Source organism: Balaenoptera physalus (assembly GCF_965194825.1).
Source record: "Balaenoptera physalus genome assembly, chromosome: 5".
Lineage (NCBI taxonomy): Eukaryota > Metazoa > Chordata > Mammalia > Artiodactyla > Balaenopteridae > Balaenoptera > Balaenoptera physalus.
In genome coordinates this window covers 33,985,650-34,004,175 of record NC_138884.1, presented here as the reverse complement: position 1 = coordinate 34,004,175, position 18,526 = coordinate 33,985,650, and the positions used below count along the sequence as shown (strand labels likewise).

The following is an 18,526-nucleotide window of genomic DNA, read 5'->3' as shown; positions in this document are numbered from 1 at the left end:
TATATCAGCCCTGAATTTCATTGGGTAAAAGACTATTAGAATTAATTGGGCTAGGAAGAAAGATGATTGGAAAGTGACGCAAAAAGCAATACTATTGAAATGAACTGCACTTGAATTGCTCCTTTCCAAGGATGTGTAGTTTCCTAGGTGGGCAGTTCTCATGGCCCTGAAGTCATCTTCATTCTTGAGGATCTCGGAGAGAATAGTTTGACTTTGAAATCCCTGCTCTCAATGGAAACCATGAGCTGGGATTATCTACCAGCCCAAGTTTGAGTGTTGTTTGGATATATTAAGAACTAATTCCCTCTTCTTAAGATCTGGGCCAGAGGATGCAATACTCAGAGCTTTTAACAATGGAAGCAAAATTCCCAGCTGATAAAAACTACCCCCTATACTTTTTGTCTCCCTCCCTCTCCAGCAGTAACCCCTATCAAGAAATAGGAATGTATCACTCCCATGCAAGATTTTATACTTCTGCAGCAAATATGAAAAAATGTTCCCACCTCATAATATGAGGGTGGTGACTACGTGGAAACCTATGATTATTTTTTGGTGTGCTTGAAATATTTTATGAAACATTTATAAACTTTGAAATTTGTTATGCTTTATAATATTATAATTAAATATATAACAATATTTAAAAAGATGCAGTCAAAAACTCTAAGTGATTTTCACAGTAGCAAAAAATAAAATGAACTCAATGGGCTACCTGACTTGTTATGATTAGTTTTGTATAATGTCACTGTTGACAAGGTTAAGGGAATCTAATTACTTTAATTTTTTCACATATTTCTTAGTTTCAAAAACTGTTAATGATGTTTGTCTTTCTGAACAGTTTCCACAACCTATGGATGACATAATGCTCCAATAAGGGTCTACTGTGAAGTACAACACCAAGTTTCCTCACAAGTACCATATTCTACTCTTCCCTTTCTAATCTCGCTCATGTCAGGTCGTTTGATTTAAGTAACACCAGGAATACAGTGTTATTTTCTTTCTGCTGGCTTTTCTTGATTATTCTTCAGGTCCATCTGTCTAAATACAGGGTTTTCATCTATCTTGATTGAATTGCATTTTTTCAACTTCTTAAGGAAGTTAAATCTTACAATGTCAACATCATTTCTTAATAAAGCAATGAACTTGTTATAGAAGTAAACAGGAGGCCTGAACTCCTGAGAAAAATATTGGAAGTCTCCTCACATAATAGTTGGTTAAAAACCAGGAATGACCACTATGGCTTTGTCAAAAGCTTATCACATCCAATTGACCTAACATTCCCTTCTGATTTGATGAAACCTGAAAATAAAAGCATCAGTTAAAATCTAACTCAAGAGTAATGGGTTCATCTTCATGACACACTCAGAACTTACTCAGGGAGAAAAGTGATCTGGACTTGGCCACAGTGAACTATGTGCAAAGGTAATTGAAGGAATGTGGTTTACCAGTTCTCACCCCCCCCCCACCCCACTCCCCAAATAAACCAAAGTTAGTGCCTTAAGATAATACAATAATAAACCAACAGTTACTTTAAGAGCCTGAAAGTGGTAAAGTACTTCCCGAATACTGATTCAGGGGAAGAATCCAGAGGTCATGAAAAATCAACATATAGTCTGAGGGCTGTGGAGAGAGAGCCCTCACTCAGCAGCAGTTAGCCAGCCTCATGATTCCAATGATTATGTGATTGTGAAGCCCCACCCTGCTTTATCACTACCTGACACTTCCTTTCTTCAGTCTCTTACTTTGTGCTTCTCATCCCTCCCTCTCACCTACCCTGAATCAGCAGCTGCCAGCAATAACTTAAACCTTGAAAAGTGAGCAGCCTGGGGGCAACTGCTTCTTGTTCTATACTCTAGGGCAGTGGTTCTCAAAGAGTAGTCCCTAGAGCAGTAACATCAACATCCACCTGGGAACTTGTTAGAATTACAAATTCTTAGGTCTCACCCCATGCCTACTGAATGGGAAACTCTAAGAGTGGAGCCAAGTAAGCTTTTAAAAGGCTCTCCAAGTGATTCAGATGCACAATAAAATTTGAAAAATCACTGCTCTAGGGAAGAGGATTCTTAGAAGTCTGAAGTGCTTGAAGACCTCAGGCAAAGCTCTGATTCATGAGGGATCTCAAAACCCCTCTGAATTGGAGGCAAGATCTTGAATCCTCAAATGAATCAGTCTCGATTTTCTATGACACATCTCTGGAGGTAGATATCTTAACACTTTTGGAGAGCACTTACCAGATCCAGGTACTGTGTTAAGTACATATCCTGTTGTGGTGTCAATTGTCTCATGTTACAAGTGAGGAAACCTAAATTTAGAAAGATTAAGTAATTTGCCCTGGGTCATATGGTTAGTAGGTGATGGAGCCAGGATTCAAAGCCATGCAAGCTGATTTTACTGTACTGTTTGATTTCCTGGTTCTGTGAAAAGGGGTAGTGAAATACAGCTCTAGGCTGAAAGTTACTGATTAGACTTTTCACTCAAAGAGATTGAGCCTTGGGGCTCCTTCTTTACCTTGGGCTTTTTGAATTATCTGTAGAAGTTAGTGTTTGCTTGAATTTCTCAGTGAGTATACTTGCTATGATTAATAATCTTGATTTAGCTATTGTATCCATAGTTTGTTAAAGTACTAGTAATTGTATTCTAGTATTTTAATCATATGGTGCCATGGAAATAACATAGAATGGATAAAAAATATGTGTATATGATATTGCATTTTGTCCCTTGGCAATTTTTATTGAATTACAATAATAATATTTTTTTTTTACAAATAAAGGTAATTTAAAAATATATATTTTCAAACAAAACTTCAGTTCATGTCATATTCAAATTGGAAATAAAAGCAATGTAATTTATAAATGAATGGGGTAATAGTATATATTGAATTGATGTAGTTATAAAAATAATTTTCCTGGAATTTTTTCTTTTGAGATATATAATTATTGTGAAAATATGTGCTTTTGTATTAAATCAAAACAACAAGATAAAAATTACATATATAAGTGTATTAGAAGTATCCCAAGACTTTACTTAGGTGCTTACTTGGTCCTTTATACAAGCAAGCAATCGGTACTGTCATATAGTGGCATTGTAAGTCTACTTAGCTTCTACTTAAAGGACATTCATAGTGAAGGTCATTAAAAAGCTTTTTTTTTTTTAAAGTAATGAACTAGCTTAAATTTCTACTTGTTTTGATAAAATATTAAAGTCTAGCTATAGTTAGCACTAAGCACTTCCAAATAGATTGTGGTTTAAATATTAATAATTGATGTGGCCTATACCTTCCATATAGAAGGTGTTGATACATGTTTCATTTTTACATATGGATATTTAATGTCAAAAATGTATGCACTAAGAAAACCATATAATGCTCTGTGAAAAAATATCAACCCCAAAAGATTTGCATCTGACAGGGGTTTGTGCTGGGAAAGAAGAAAGGATATCTACCTCAATTTTTATGAAAATTGCACATGTCTCTTGAAAAAAGTCCTACAAAGCAATTAAAAAGACCTCATATTGAAAGAGCTAGTAGATAGGTGCCCCCACAAGGATTAGGAAAAAAAAAAACAAATGCAATATAATAAAAATATCATTTGATCTAAGAATGCATTCATTCCCCACCATGCCAGCTAGATGAAGTGGGAAATACTCAGCTGCCTTAGTTGGGACAAACTCAAAATTTGGATTAGGTCCTCGAAATGAGCAGATGACCTCTGGATAGGATGATTCAGTAGGCTGCTTTAATAATATACCATTACTTCTCTTAGAACAAAAATCACTCAGTTTGGGGAGACTGCAGATGAAAGGGAAATTTGACACTTGCAGGGATTAGTTTTAGTTTGCTTTGTAATGCATTACCCACAGCAAATTTACCTCTATCTTTAGGAATAAAGATGACATCTGTCATGAAGCCTCTTACATTTTTTCTGTCTGCTATTTCCAGTGTCATATATCTGACATGTGATAACCCCCCTTTATAAACTCTAATGTTAGGGAGAAGATTTTATTCCTTTCGGGTGCCCACATGGCTATTCCTGACCTACTTGCAAATATATGACAAGATCCAGTGCACATTATCTTATTCTGAGGTTTCTGTTTCTGACATTGAACACACCTTTCAAGAATAAATTAACCTTTATTATGTGTACCTAGGCATCAGAAAATGAAAACTTAAGAATTCACTTGGCCTCATTTTATGTGGATAACTTTTTGCCTGCCCTTGATGCATTGTTAACATTTTACGTCACAAGAAAATATCTTTTTTGTTTTTGCTTTCAGAGCTAAACATTTAAATCCTGAAGCATTTTGTTTCTTTGCAATCATCTTTGTTAGAATTTAAAAAAAAAAGTGTTGATCAGAATGTTGTCTTAGTTGTTACTGACAGCTGTTAAAATGCTGCTAAAAATATAGCGCCAACTACTGAAAAGATAACTGCTCCTGTGAAGTCCTAATGAGAAATTCTAAATGAGTTTTCCATCAAGTTCGACAAAGACTCTTATTTCCCACACCTGACCCACTGGATTGTTTCACTTTTCTGTGGTTGTTATTGCACATAATATCAGAGAAACAGCCTTGATGCATAATTCTAATGAGCCCACAAACCATGCAGTTATTTATATAAGATTAGCACAGTTATTTAAAGGTGATGAATTTCCTGCACTAAACCAAGAAAAAGAGGAGAGAAGGAAAGAATAATTGCAAATATCTTTATTTTTATTAAAATACACTGCTCTGAGTTCCTACCCCTCCCCCCTTTTCAACTACTGTACATTATTTCTAAATTTAGAACATCAGTGTAGGCACAGTGAAATCTGATTTGCTTCTAATAATATGGCATACTAATTGTGATGCATGTGCTGTTTGGTGCTCTGTCATCTCAAAATCTGGTCATAGAAATGTATGAGGTTTGTGTGTTTTCTGTGTAAAATGACTACAAATGAAATTAAGGTAGACAGATGAATAAATAGTTTGGTAAACAAATATGGAAATTAATGAGTAAGCAAAGCTAATAAAATATTCCAAGTAGTCCAGAAAATTGAATTTGGTCTATTTTGGATATTAACAAAAACTCTGATATGTTTTGTATTTCTCTTCTGGTCCACAATTTCTTATTTGCTTGCAATGTTTATAAACTGTAACATGTGTGTTTTGCAATAAACAAAGAAGTTCTATCTTATATTATTCTCCTATTCATCTTTTCTCTCCAACACCCCCCTCCTTTCTCTCTCTGACTCTCTCTGTCTTTCTCAACTCTTTCCAACAGCTGGTAACAGACAGGAAAAAAAAAAAAAAAAAAAAAGCTTAGCTTTTCAGAAAGAAAAAAAAAAGTGCCAGCATGACTAGGCTTATTAATGAAGTTAACTATGACCAAATGCTTGGTCTTTAACTTCTTAAAATTATTGAATACAATTAAATTATATGATACTTAATGGGCTTCACTTTTCTATCAGTAAATAAAGATATAAAGGAGTGGTATTTAATACATTTCAAAATATATTCAATTTGGGGGGGTTGCTTAAAATTTCACGGCTTAAACAACTCCATGCCTTTTTTTTCTCCCCCCAGTGTCAGCTGTTTGAAGAAGTGGGATTTGGATCAGAGAACTAAGGGGTGGTTCTGCTAAAGCTGAAATAAAGAGCAAGGGAGGATTTTTTCCAACACAAACTTAGATGATATTAAGCTTTGTATCTGAAGTTATATAATAGAGGATGTGACGTCACACATGTAAATTGCAAACGCAGAGTCGTGCACTTTATGGTAGCAAACCTCAGGGAGTTTGACACTAATGGGATGAGGGAGGGAGGTGTCCTGAGGTACAGAGACTGTGCAAGGAGGGTGAACAATTGTCAAATGGGACAGATCTTATGCTGCTTCAAGCTTTGAGACTATTTGGCAGATGTAAATAGTCTCCAGCGATTTGGAGATGAAATTAAGGTCCTTTTCTGTGCTTTTCCTTTCTTAATTTTTATTTTTCTTAAAAACACATTTCTACCCTTTTGCAAAGAAAAAATACATCTAAAAGGATGAAAAGAACAAAGTTTGTTAAGAGCTTAAAAAACAGCAAGTAATGACATTTCTAGGCGTACATTTTTAAAGTTGATAGGGCTCTTTATTAATGAGCATTGGAACGAAGAATATTCTGAACAACCAGAAAAACCTGCATCTCCATCTTTGATGGAGTCTCTCAGAGACATTACTTGTGGGGTGATTCCCAGCAAAACCAGTGCCACCTTTTCTTCAGATGAGGGAGCCACAGATCTTATCTTGGAGCTGTTTTCCTTTTAGGGTGGCACAAGACCACCTCTTACAGCCAGCAAAAGAAAATGAAGAGAAGACGGAAACTTAATTGTTCAAAAGTTTGGGCAAATACCCAAATACTCAAATTTCCAAAAATAAAGTTTTGCCTATTAGTAATGGCAAGATCCCCTAACATCTCTGTCGAATGATAAGAGAAACTGATATACATGGGCATATGGACCTCCCCACAAGCTATTTTGGTGTGAAAAAGTTTCAAAAGAATATATATAAATGCTTAAAAACTCAATCTTAGTTTTATAATACGAAACTTTTAAAGCATGGAAGATTAAAATTTGAAATTGGACAAGAGAAAAATGCAAGAAGAAATCTTTTAGATTTCTAAAATATTACAGTTATAAGCCCGCTTTACAACAGAGTCTGATCCCTGACAAGATGTTTGTAATAGAAATTACTGATTAAAATAGTGATGGAGTACCTAGGTAAAAAAAGTTTAAGGACAATCGTTTTGTAAAGGGGAAAAGAATAATGAAATGCTTAATTTATCGATTTTGTAAACTGAATTTACATTACAAAAGTTACCTTAAAGGAGGGTTCTTTTTCTCTAACATTTCATTATGAAAAATTTCAAACATACAAAAAACCACCACCTAGATTCTACCACTAGTATTGTACCATATACATGCTTTAATCACATAACTATTCATCCTTCTGTCCATTATATCAATACATCAGTGTCAATCCATCCTATTTTTGATGCAGTTCAAAATTCAGTTTTTGCAGTCAATACACTTCTACATGGTGGTGCTTTTTAAAGTTCATTGAATATTTATTGTTAATTTTTAAAACGTATCATTTAATTATTGTTTTCTTGGTTTTACCTAAAACATAATACCTTAAGAACTTCACCTTCCCTATCCATAAGGAAACAGGCAAAATGTTGTTTTGCTACAGGTCAAATGCCACCTTGAGCCATGCAAGAACAGGGTAGTGCCAGCACTGTGTGGGTGACGACGCAATGGACAGCTCGAGACTCGGACAGTGGGATTGTGGTTGAAGAGACGCAGTGATTGTATTAGCAGGGCAGCTCCATGTTTAACACAGTGGGAAGGGATTAACAACTTTCACAGCTATTTAGGAAGAAAACGGGAAAGAACCCAGCAAAGGGCAGGGGGAGGGGGTCAATAAAGCCTGTAGGAAAATGAGTGTGTAGCCGGGAAAGGGGCGTATGTGGTCAGTTCCTGGGGTTTAATTGAGTCCTAAAGGACCAGAAGCAGGGGAGCCTGTAAGTGGTAGTGATATTCACAATGCATGCCCCCGCCCACCCCAAATCTTCCGCTAAGGTAAGTGTAACGGTGAGGTAGAAGAGTCTGGAGCGGAAGCGTATCTCTCCCACACGTGAGTGCTCGTGAACACGCACACACACACGCACACATTTGCTCTCATGGGGGTGATCTGTGTGGCGCGGGGGGGCGGGGTGGGGGGTGGAGGACGTGGGACTTCGGGAGACTCCGGAGCCAGGAGGCACAGGCGGCTCCGCAGGACAGCCGGAGCTGGAGAATCCCGGGACCGCGGGTCATAGCTCCATCCTCCGCCCCCCGCCGCGCTCCCTTGAACCTCCGGCCGCCCTCTCGGCTCGGTCGCCCCCCTTTCACTTTCGCGTTTGCGTAGGTGTCTGCCCGGGCGGCGGGAGGGCTCGGGGGCGCGCGAGGCGGCGCGGGGGCGCGCGCGGCGCTCGGCGAGCAGAGAGGGGAGGGGTCCTGGCGCTCGGCCCCCTCCTCCGCTCGCTCGGCCGAGCGGGCGGCGGCGGTGTCCGAGTCGCTGTCAGAGCGAGGGGACCGGTGGCGCCCGCCTCTCCTCGCCATTCTCCCCCGCGCGCAGACACCCTGTCCTTCCTCGCCGCCCCCCCACGGTGGGGGTGGGGCACAGGCGCTGCGAGCCCGAGAGAGAGGGGGGAGAGGAGCAGCCTCGCCCGGTGGGCAGCTGGGGAGCAGGAAAAGAAACTTTTCCCTGCTGCCACCCGCGCGTGGTCCCTAGCCCGCGTCTCCCCCCGCGGCTGGGAACTGCACCTGAGGCCGGGGCGCGAGGTCAGGGCTGGACTTTGGGGAGCCGTGGGGAGGGGTGTGGGGTGACGTGCATTGGGGTTCCGTTTGCTCTTGGCCTCCTCGCAGCCAGTGGCCAGGGTGGGAGGGCGGTCACGGGAGCCCCCGGCCCCCTTTCCCACCAGCTGGTGGCTGGATGCTTTGCTGCCTCCTCCCGCTGGTGAGGGTGTGACCCGGCAAGGGGGCCGCGGCGCCGCGGGCTCCCCCTGCGGCCGCCCCCTTAACACACACACACACACACACACACACACACACACACACACACACACGCTCAGCCGTCCGAGCTGTCACCGGCCACCCCAGGCCTGGGGAGGGGGCGCGGAGAGCCCGTTGCGGGGCGGCCGGCTTGGGGTCATCCCGCCGGACTTCCCGGCTCCCAGGGCCGCCGCCGTCACCGCCCAGGAGACCTAGCAGCCCCGGGAGAGGGGCCCGCCTGAGGCCCGGCCGCCAGCTGCTGGGGGCGGGCGGGCGCCCGCGTCCCGCTCCGCGCGATTTGGCGCCGCCGCCTCGCCTCCTCCTGCCGGGTAACGACACTACTGCTCTATTGCTCTACCCACCGTCAGTAGGGCGACTGCCGGGATTCTCTTCCTCTCCATCCTTACCGCCGATCTGCTAATATTGGACTTGCTGGTGGCGGCAGTAGCGGCGGCGGCGGGAGTTGGTTGCCCCCACCCACCCCCCGCGCCCCAGCCTCCCCACCATGTCCTAGAAAAGGTGAGTGCGGCGACAGTCACTTTGCGCTGACAGCGGCGGGAGGGGGCCCGGGGAGCACAGGGCGGCCCCGGGGAAGGCATGGTCCGCGCAGAGGGCGCGGGTTGGCGAACCGAGGTGGGCTGCGGGCAGGAGACGAGGTGCCCGCCGGGCCGCCTCCGGGCGCGGGTGCTGGGCGGCGGGCGAGCAATCGCGGCGGCTGTCCCTGCAAGATTCTAACCTAGATTTTGCAAGAAGCTGAGATCCAGGGCAAGACCGGCCCTCCGTAAAGGAGGTAAAAACTTAGTAAAAGAGACACGTCCATTCCTTTAATAATGAATAATTCGGCGGCGCAGGCGGAGCCGCTGTCTCCTCTCGTGCGTGGGCACTAGGTCCGGGACTCCCTTCGCTCCTGCCGGCCGCCCGCGCTCGGCCCCGGGTGCGATCGATGCCTGGCTGCTCGTTTGGCCAGGAGAGCGCGCATGACCTCGGGCCCCGCGGGAAAGTTGGGACACTTGCGGGGACTCCCGGCTGCTGGTGCGCAGGGGCCGCTCAGCGCGGGGGACTGCTGAGCACCAGAGTCGGGGGTTGGGACCAGCTCTCTTGCGCCGCCGCCGTCTCTCCCGCAGCCAGGGAGTTTCCTACCTGGAGCGGCGGAGAGTTCGAGTTTTCCTGGGTTCGGGGTCTGAATCCTGAAGCTTAATTATCTGTAAGGAGAGGAGGGGCCTTTGAGCACACGGCTAACTCCCTCCCCCCTTCCGAGTTTGGCTGGTGCGGGGCAAGGGTGAGGAGGGAGGCTGCACAGCTGCCGCCGCCGGGCTGCGGGTCGCCAAGGGCCGGGGGACCAGATTTAGGTGTGTACGTCACTGGTGCTGACTCTGGGCCAGCCGGGAATCTAAAACGGAGCCTCATACGCGGAGCCTCAAAGTCCTTAGAAATCAAAGTTAAGAAGCCCATCCTTTCGCTTAGTAGCTTCAGCGTTTGGGTGGGCGGGAGGAGAATCGAGGTGGAGGCGATTGGAGGGAAACCGAAATTTCTTCTTGCAGACACTTGATCCTTAGAAAACAGTTTATTTCCTTCCCCACTCCCGTTTGTTTCTCCTAATTATGTGCACCCCCCCCCCATTATAAAGAAGTGACTCTCCTCGATGGTAAGCTTTCTTTCAAATTGAACTAGTGGAAAAATCCAATACGAAAGTAATAAATACAGCAACAAAATTATAAGGAAGGAGTGCAGCAGCTCTTGACCCTGGCACTTTTTGGGGGGTTGGGGGAGGTGGGAGCGAAACTGTGTTTAAAGGGTTTTGGCTGCAGTGAAATCACTCGCTTTTCCGGCACGGTTAAAACAAGGAAATTCAAATCGAGTGGGAACGTGATCCTCTTGCTCGCTGGCAGCGGACGCTGCGGCTTCTCGGCTGAGAGGTAACTCAGCAGACAGACGGGAGGGGTGGGGAGCGGAACCTCGGGGGTCTGAAGAAGCCCACTGAGAGTCCTCCCCTGAGCGCGGACGCGGTGGGCGGTGCCTGGGCCAGGGCTGCCGCTCACCTGGCGCTGCAGGTGGAGAGCGACAGGGGGACGGCACCTTGACTGGCTTTCGGAAAAACCGACTTCTTCCGCGTCACCAGAGTTTTCACGTCTTTCCAGACATCCTGGGTTTAGCCAGGAGGAGAGCCAGGTGGGCGTGAGCAACTTTGGGGCAGTCGAGCGACGGGGGCGGGGGGTACCTAGTGGCGTAGCCGCTGCCCTGCACCCCAAGCGGCCACCGCTTCTGCGGCTTTAAGGGAGCTGCCGAGTCCAGGCTGTGTCGCAGCAACTTTGTATCAGTCATGTCGCCCTCCTGGTGACTGACAGCCGGAATTGTCCAATGAGAAGCCCGCCTGACCCGTGCAGCGTGGAGACTTGCTTCCCTCCGGGCCAATGGGAAGGGCCCAGGGAGGCGGGATAGCAACCTGAACTTTTTATCTGGACATGTGACCGGCTTTTAAAAGGGCCGGCCCTGGAGCTGACCCACTCCCCCTCCGGGCTTTCGCCCGCCCTCTCGAGCTCTCTCCCTCCCTACTTCGCCCGCCCTGGCCCTACCCCTGCCCCCTCCTCTCCGCCCCTCCGCGCCCGGGGTGTCATTGGACTGGGAAGACGTAAGCCAACTTCAGGCCGCTCGGAGGAAACGCGTGCAGTCACCTGGGTGCAAGAGCGTTGCTGCCTCGGACTCTCCCGCTGCAGGGAGAGCGGCACTCGCTGGCCTGGATGTGGTTGGATTTAGGGGGGCTCCGCAGCAGGAGTGTCGTGGCGTTGGCAAGCGCTGCAACAGGTAGACGCCGTGAGACGGACCCCGGCCGAGGCAGGTGTGTACGGGTGCGCGGCTGGGCGCCGCTTGCCCGGGTCGGCGTGCGGCCGCGGCGCGGGAGCGTGCACTTTGCAGGGAGAAGTGGCTGCGTAATCCGGCGGCAGTCAGTAGGGTGCTGTGTGCTTGTTGTTTTGTTTTGGTTTTCCACTTTTTCTCCCCTTTGACCGCCAGAGGACTATTTTGGGAAAGTTTGGCCACTTTGGATAAATGCCCTCTAACGAGCAGCTTTCAACCGGCTTTGGCAGTGGGAGGTCTACCACCCTTCCCTTTACCCAAAGATGAATTTCGGATCGTTTTCCTTGTACAGTTTTTAAAGGACGTTTGAATAATATTTCTTTCCTCTATCAATTGCGGAAGCACCCAAATCTCAGCCGGAGGTGTAGCGGTAAAAGGGCAGTTGAAGGAGATAACAGATCCTGATAGATCCTGCATGAAAGGGGCTCTGGAAATTCGTGCATTTCCCGTTCCTTAGTATTCACGAAACTCCTGAAAGAGATTATGCTTTCTGTGGCATCAGTTGGAATTCTAAAGGCATCCAAGAAGGGATGAGGCTTCTTTTGGTGGCATCAGTATCCTGCTACTGAATTTAGGTGCACAGCTTTTCCTAATGAATTTTAAAAGACCAGGTTTAAATCTTAATGGTTTATGGCACCAACAGTTTTAACTATTTATTATAACAAGTTTTCAAGTAGGAAAACTTGATAGCAGACAAGTTTTTGAAACCACTTAATTTCAAATGCAGTAATTGCTCTTTAACATTTGAATTGCCATTTCTCTAAGTGTTGTTATTGATCATATTTACATAGTAATGATAACAGCGTTCTCCATCTGTGAAGTTCTGGGAAGTATTAATTTTATATCTGACTTCATAGCACGCTTTCATGGAAATGCTTGAGGAGAGAAGTTTTTAAAAATAATCTGAAGGGGAGTTTTTTCCTTTAAGGGAGAAATAGTTTACTTCGGGGCTTTTAGAAAGATCAGGTGGCTCAGTGAATTAGGTGAGTGAATAGAAATCAGATGTGTTCAGTTCTAACTGGTTCTCCGGCTCCCTTAGGTGACCTTGGGCAGATTTCTATCATTTACCTCATCTGTAAAAAAGAGGAACATAGTAATAGTTATGTAGGGGGAGAAGACAGCAAAATAGTTACAAACTGAACTTTTACAACTATGCAACTGGTGCAAATTATGAAATTCTTAAGGTTCTGTCTTTAAAATGTCATTATAGTCAAATAACTATAGAAAATGATGCATTTGAAGGGAACTATGTTTGGGGGGTAGTAAAAGTGAAAGTGTTTTCAGATAAAATATAAATTCACAAGATTCCTTTTTAATATTCCTGAAAAAAACTACTTCCTTGTGGAAAACAGCAATTTAACACGGTCTGTAAAATGTAAAATTTTAAAGTCAGGTTTTTCCTTTGCAAAATAGTATTTAAGAGCATATATATGACAAGGTAGAACTGTCAGTGCTTTTCCTTACTTTCCTTATGTGAAAATTCCTTTATTTTTTGGGGGGGAGGGAGGCCGTTTGCATGAAAATTAAGGGGTCTTCATGGTTTTTGTCTTTGTCCCAAGGGAGTCTCTGTTATAGTTTCCATTTGTAAGGGAGACAAATCTGATTTTATATAAGCTAGATTTGTATAACGGTATCTGTTTCATCTTATACTTTAGTAACAAAACATTCCCTTTACCATCTGGATATTAAGTTCTATGAGGATCAGATTCATCAACTAATATTTTGAGTATTCACTAGTAAGTTCAGGAAATTCTGCTCAAGCCATGGTCCTTATGCCAGTTTTAAAAAGACAACCTGGATTTCCTGGACACTGTAGGAAATAATTACCTAACTGATCCATTTGTTTTACAGAGAAGACCAATTAAGATAATCGGGAGAATTCAGCATAAAATATTTCAATAATCATATTCTTTTAAAAACCCAGTCTTTAAAAATATTTGCAGTGGAAGCATGCTGATGTCCTCCATTCTTTTGTGTTTGTTGCCAGCCTTTGCTCTATTTTCTTTGTTGAGAGGTGCATTCGGTTGGTAGATGAGAATACCTTAAACAAAGCTAATGTAATAGATTTCAGCAAAACCTTTTGCAAATTGTCTAATGATAGCCCTGTCAGTAATGTGGTGAAATGCAGGCTGGTTTATGTTATTGTCAAGAGAGTTCAAGGCTAGCCAAACAGGACCTGGAAAGTTATGATCACCTGCATGATGTTAGCTGACAAGGTGCTTCCTTGTAGAGTGCTTTAAGATGGTTCTTGCCCGTCAGCTCCTGTAGAGATTCTCTTCAAATCTTCACATAGCCTTACGTATCCGTGGCTCCTGCTTCGAGGCAGAGTGATGAAAAGTGTCCCTCAGCCTGCTAGTAGGTGTTCTGTGAAAAAAAAGTGCAGTGACCAAATTATTTAGAGGACTCTGGATTAAAAAGGAAACAGATTTCTGCACCGTGGAACTTCCCTGGAGTCTTAGCATGCAAATTTCCACTGTGAAACTTCAAAAAAGGCAGTGAGTGATCATGCTTTCCAAAAGACAATTTGGAGGATGAATTTTTGGAGAGGGGTCTGGGTGAGGATGGCCCTTCAGACCCAAGGCAGATGGTTCTCTTGCCTGGGGGGCAAGGAGTGATACTGTAGGTGTGGGAGTGAGGAGGGGTGAGCCAGTGGAGACCTTTGGTAAGGGTGCCAAGGCAAGGGTGACTTCTGGGCATGTGGGTAGAGGGTGGCACAGTTCACCAAGACCGAGAATGTGGGTTTAGGGACAGGGTTGGGGGTGGGGGAATGATAACACAGAAGGTGTTCAATTTTGAACAGGAGTAGACATGTTTCTTGTGGTGTTTAATGAACTTGGACCTGAAACATCTATACCTTAGATATGCATCTGTTCAAGTTTGCTATGGGGAAGACAGAATATTCTCAGGTAGAAGTAGAAGCAGCACATAATATTTACTGGTATTTTCAACCCATGGCTACTATTAAATGGTTTTTCAGTAAGGTAGAAAAGGCCAGTATTAGCTGTTTTGGTCCCATTTCACTTTATATATATATTTTTCTTTTTTTTCTTTTTTCAACTTTCACTTAGCTTTCATTCACACTAATTTTTTCAGCTGGAATTACCAGATTACCTCCTCAAACTTTGTAATTTGACTTATTTTCCACTGTTTTGTGATTTGATTTGTGATTAGGAATTTATAGAAAAATGTTCTTTAAGTAAAAGCACACTGCATAGTTGGGAGATTTTAATGTTCACAAGTTACTGTGTATTGATTATGTTATAATAGTTTTACTTTTTAAATTTGCATTATGCTGTCGTCTTGGGATGCAGTGGTAAAATTGATAAAGTTTCTGCCTTCTGGGAACTTAAAGTCTAGTGTAGAGTACAGAAAAGTAAGAGGTAATTATGATACTTGGACAATTTGGGCATTAAATTTTGTCAGCGAGCCCTGCAATATCTGATGCCAGTTTATTTAGTAGAGTCATTAGATTATTTTTCCACGATAATTAATATAATTTCTGGAGCAAAAAGGCGTCCTAGTCTCTTTTTAATGAGGGGAACATAGGGCAGATGGAGATTGTGAGTGGCAAAAGTTGGTGGGGAGAGGACTGAGAGGCCTAAAGTAATATTTGTATTCAGAACCGCAGAAACTGCATCTTTTAGATCAGGACCTTTATTTGGGTCAGAGAATGTTTACACACCTGAAAGGATTTGAAAAATGCATACTTAAAAGATTTTAAGAGTTTTATGCATGAAAATGCACAAATGAAGTTTTATTGAGAGTGAGTTAATTTTCTTTGAGATATGTTTCTTTAGAGTGGTGGTTCTCAAGCCAGCGGTGATTTTGCACCCACCAGCCCCAGAGACATTTGTCAGGTCTGGAGGCAGTCTGAGCTGTCACAATGCGGGAGGAGGAATGCTACTGGCATCTAGTGGGGGGTAGGGGTCAGGGAGACTGCTGGACATCTTATGATGCGTAGGACAGATCTCAACAAAGAATTATCAGGTCCCAAATAGGGCCAAGGTTGAGATAGCTTGGTGTAGACACCTGGGATCAAATTCCAGCTCTGCTGTGTGGCCCCTGCCTCAGTTTCCCCAGTTGTATCATTTGGGATAATACTTTTGCCAGTCTTGTAGGGTTGTTTATAAGGGTAAATAAGTTAATATATGTGAAAGGCTTGTAATATGGCATTGAATGATATAATGCATAAGAATTATATAAATATAGCCTATTATCATTATGCTATCTATGAAATAAATTTATAGAGAGAGCCAGTGGGTAAGATGGTATATGGAAAACAATCCTGTGGGCTCCCTGAGGATGGGGACTGGGCCTGTTTTGTTTATCACTATAGATTCAGTGACTACTTGTAGGCCCAGGATGTAGCACATACTGGGTAAATATTTGTTGAATGAATGAACACATAAATTGTCAGGGCCCATCTCGAACTTCCTCCATTAACTGTTGAGACTGAAACTGGCTGTCTGTTGGGAGTCGTTTTAGCAGAAGTACCGCTAGGTCAGGCTGCATGTCAGAGTCTTTGCCAGGATTGAAATACAGACTAGAGTCCTGATATTCTCAAGTTGTCATACAGCCTCTCTGTTATGGACCAGCTTAATTAGTCAGGATATGTGACTCTTCACTTTATAGAATTGATATTAAATTATCTTCATCACTAATCCATTTTAAGAAAATCTTATTTTTTAAAAATAATTCTTAAGTTATTTTGCCTGTGATCATTCACTTGATGACTTTATATTGGGAAATGGTAACATTAATTGCATTTCCTCGTTGTCTTTAATAAAGCCACGTATTAGATACGGAAAGCAGCTTCCATATGCTGGAAAGACTCCAAAGGCTTTGGAGTTAGAAGATTTAGTTTTAAACCTGACTTTGTCACTTATTATGCCTTTGACCTTGGGCGAGTTGCCCTCTTCACTAAGCCCTCAGTTTCCTCCTTGCCTGCCTCATGAGTCCCCAGGATTACTTTGCATATTGAATAAGTTAACATTTGTAAATACTCTTTGCAAACTCTAAAGGCTGTATTACGGCAAAGATGATTTATTGGCAAATATTCTTTGCAAACTCTAAAGGCTGTATTATAGCAAAGACGTTACTTTTATTTACATGCAAAATAGTTTTCTTGCTTCTTATATTCTGACTTCCAGACAAATTATAGTCAAGGCTGTTGTATCAGCACCTAAGAAGGTAATAATTTTAATATAACTAGAAGTATTGCTTATAATAAGTAGAATACGTATTTATAGATCATTCCATGCAATTTCAGAATGTCTTTTAGAGTAATCTTGCTATCAAGAACTCTAATTCGATTTTTTAATATAAATTTATTTGTTAGCTATGGAAACCAAAGGCTACCACAGTCTCCCTGAAGGTCTAGATATGGAAAGACGGTGGGGTCAAGCTTCTCAGGCTGCGGAGCGTTCTTCCTCGGGACCTACAGAGCGGACCGATGAGAATAACTACATGGAGGTCGTCAACATAAGCTGTGTTTCCGGTGCTATTCCAAACAACAGTACTCAAGGAAGCAGCAAAGAAAAACAGGAACTACTCCCTTGCCTTCAGCAAGACAATAATCGGTCTGGGATTTTACCATCTGATATTAAAACCGAGCTGGAATCTAAGGAACTTTCGGCAACCGTGGCCGAGTCCATGGGCTTATACATGGATTCCGTCAGAGAGGCCGACTACGCCTATGATCAGCAGAACCCTCAAGGAAGCGCGAGTCCAGCGAAGATCTATCCACACGTCGAACAGATGGTGAAATTTTATAAAGAAAACGGCCACCGTCCCTCCACGCTGGGGAGTGTGAGCAGGCCCTTGAGGCCCTTCATGTCTGACTCTGGGAGGTCCTTCCTGTCTGACTCGGGGAGCTCCGAGAACGGCGGGGTCATGCGCGCCATGGTGAAGAGCCCCATCCTGTGTCACGAGAAGAGCCCCTCTGTCTGCAGCCCTCTGAACATGTCATCTTCGGGTTGCAGCCCTGCCGGCATCAGCTGTGTGTCCTCCACCTCGGCTAGCTTTGGCAGTTTCACAGTGCACAGCCCCATCGCCCAGGGCACTCCTCTGCCGTGCTCCCCTAATGTGGAGAATCGGGGTTCCAGGTCACACAGCCCAGCCCACGCCAGCAACGTGGGCTCTCCTCTCTCCAGTCCGTTGAGTAGCATGAAATCCCCGATTTCCAGCCCCCCGAGTCACTGCAGTGTAAAATCTCCAGTCTCCAGTCCTAATAACGTCATTCTGCGATCCTGTGTATCCAGCCCGGCAAATATCAACAACTCAAGGTGCTCTGTTTCCAGCCCTTCCAACACAAATAACAGATCCACACTGTCCAGCCCAACTGCTAGTACCGTGGGATCTATCTGTAGCCCCGGAAGCAACGCCTTCAGCTACACTGCTTCGGGCACCCCAGCTGGATCCAGCGCGGCCCGGGATGCGGTTCCTAGTCCAGACACACACGAGAAAGGTGCTCAAGAGCTTCCCTTTCCTAAGACTGAGGAGGCAGAGAGTGCAGTCTCCAATGGTGTGGCTGGCCAGCTTAACATCATCCAGTACATAAAGCCGGAGCCAGATGGAGCTTTTAGCAGCTCGTGTCTAGGAGGAAATAGCAAAATAAATTCTGATTCCCCATTCTCAGTACCAATAAAACAAGAATCAACCAAGCATTCGTGTTCGGGCACCTCTTTTAAAGGGAATCCAGCCGTCAACCCCTTTCCCTTCATGGATGGCTCATATTTTTCCTTTATGGATGATAAGGACTATTATTCTCTGTCAGGAATTTTAGGACCACCTGTGCCCGGCTTCGATGGTAACTGTGAAGGCAGTGGCTTCCCAATGGGGATAAAACAAGAACCGGATGATGGGAGCTATTACCCGGAGGCCAGCATCCCTTCATCTGCCATTGTTGGTGTGAATTCAGGTGGACAGTCCTTTCACTACAGGATTGGTGCTCAAGGTACAATATCTTTATCACGATCAGCTAGAGACCAATCTTTCCAACACTTGAGCTCCTTTCCTCCCGTCAATACTTTAGTGGAGTCATGGAAATCACACGGTGACCTGTCATCTAGAAGAAGTGATGGATATCCGGTCCTAGAGTACATTCCAGAAAATGTATCCAGGTAAGTGGG

General features: G+C 44.1%; 1 protein-coding gene and 1 long non-coding RNA gene across 6 annotated transcripts in view; one reads left to right on the top strand and one right to left on the bottom strand.

The window, feature by feature from the left end:
• Window positions 1-8,917: 8,917 nt before the first annotated feature.
• The window catches only part of NR3C2 (nuclear receptor subfamily 3 group C member 2), a 368,612-nt gene continuing 359,003 nt past the window's right edge, over window positions 8,918-18,526 (top strand). For 2 of the 5 annotated variants that reach the window (XM_082463339.1, XM_082463335.1), the window contains exons 1-2: window positions 10,720-11,379; window positions 16,735-18,517. In XM_082463339.1, coding sequence (XP_082319465.1) covers window positions 16,737-18,517 — 1,781 coding nt within the window. In that variant the 5' untranslated portion in view covers window positions 10,720-11,379; window positions 16,735-16,736. The other 3 variants (XM_082463336.1, XM_082463338.1, XM_082463337.1) reach the window with 3 other exon arrangements.
• LOC309661639 lies at window positions 9,353-10,698 on the bottom strand. The gene is made up of 2 exons (XR_014264127.1): window positions 10,583-10,698; window positions 9,353-9,745 (listed from the first exon to the last, which is right to left on the bottom strand). It is a non-coding gene; the product is annotated as an uncharacterized lncRNA (long non-coding RNA).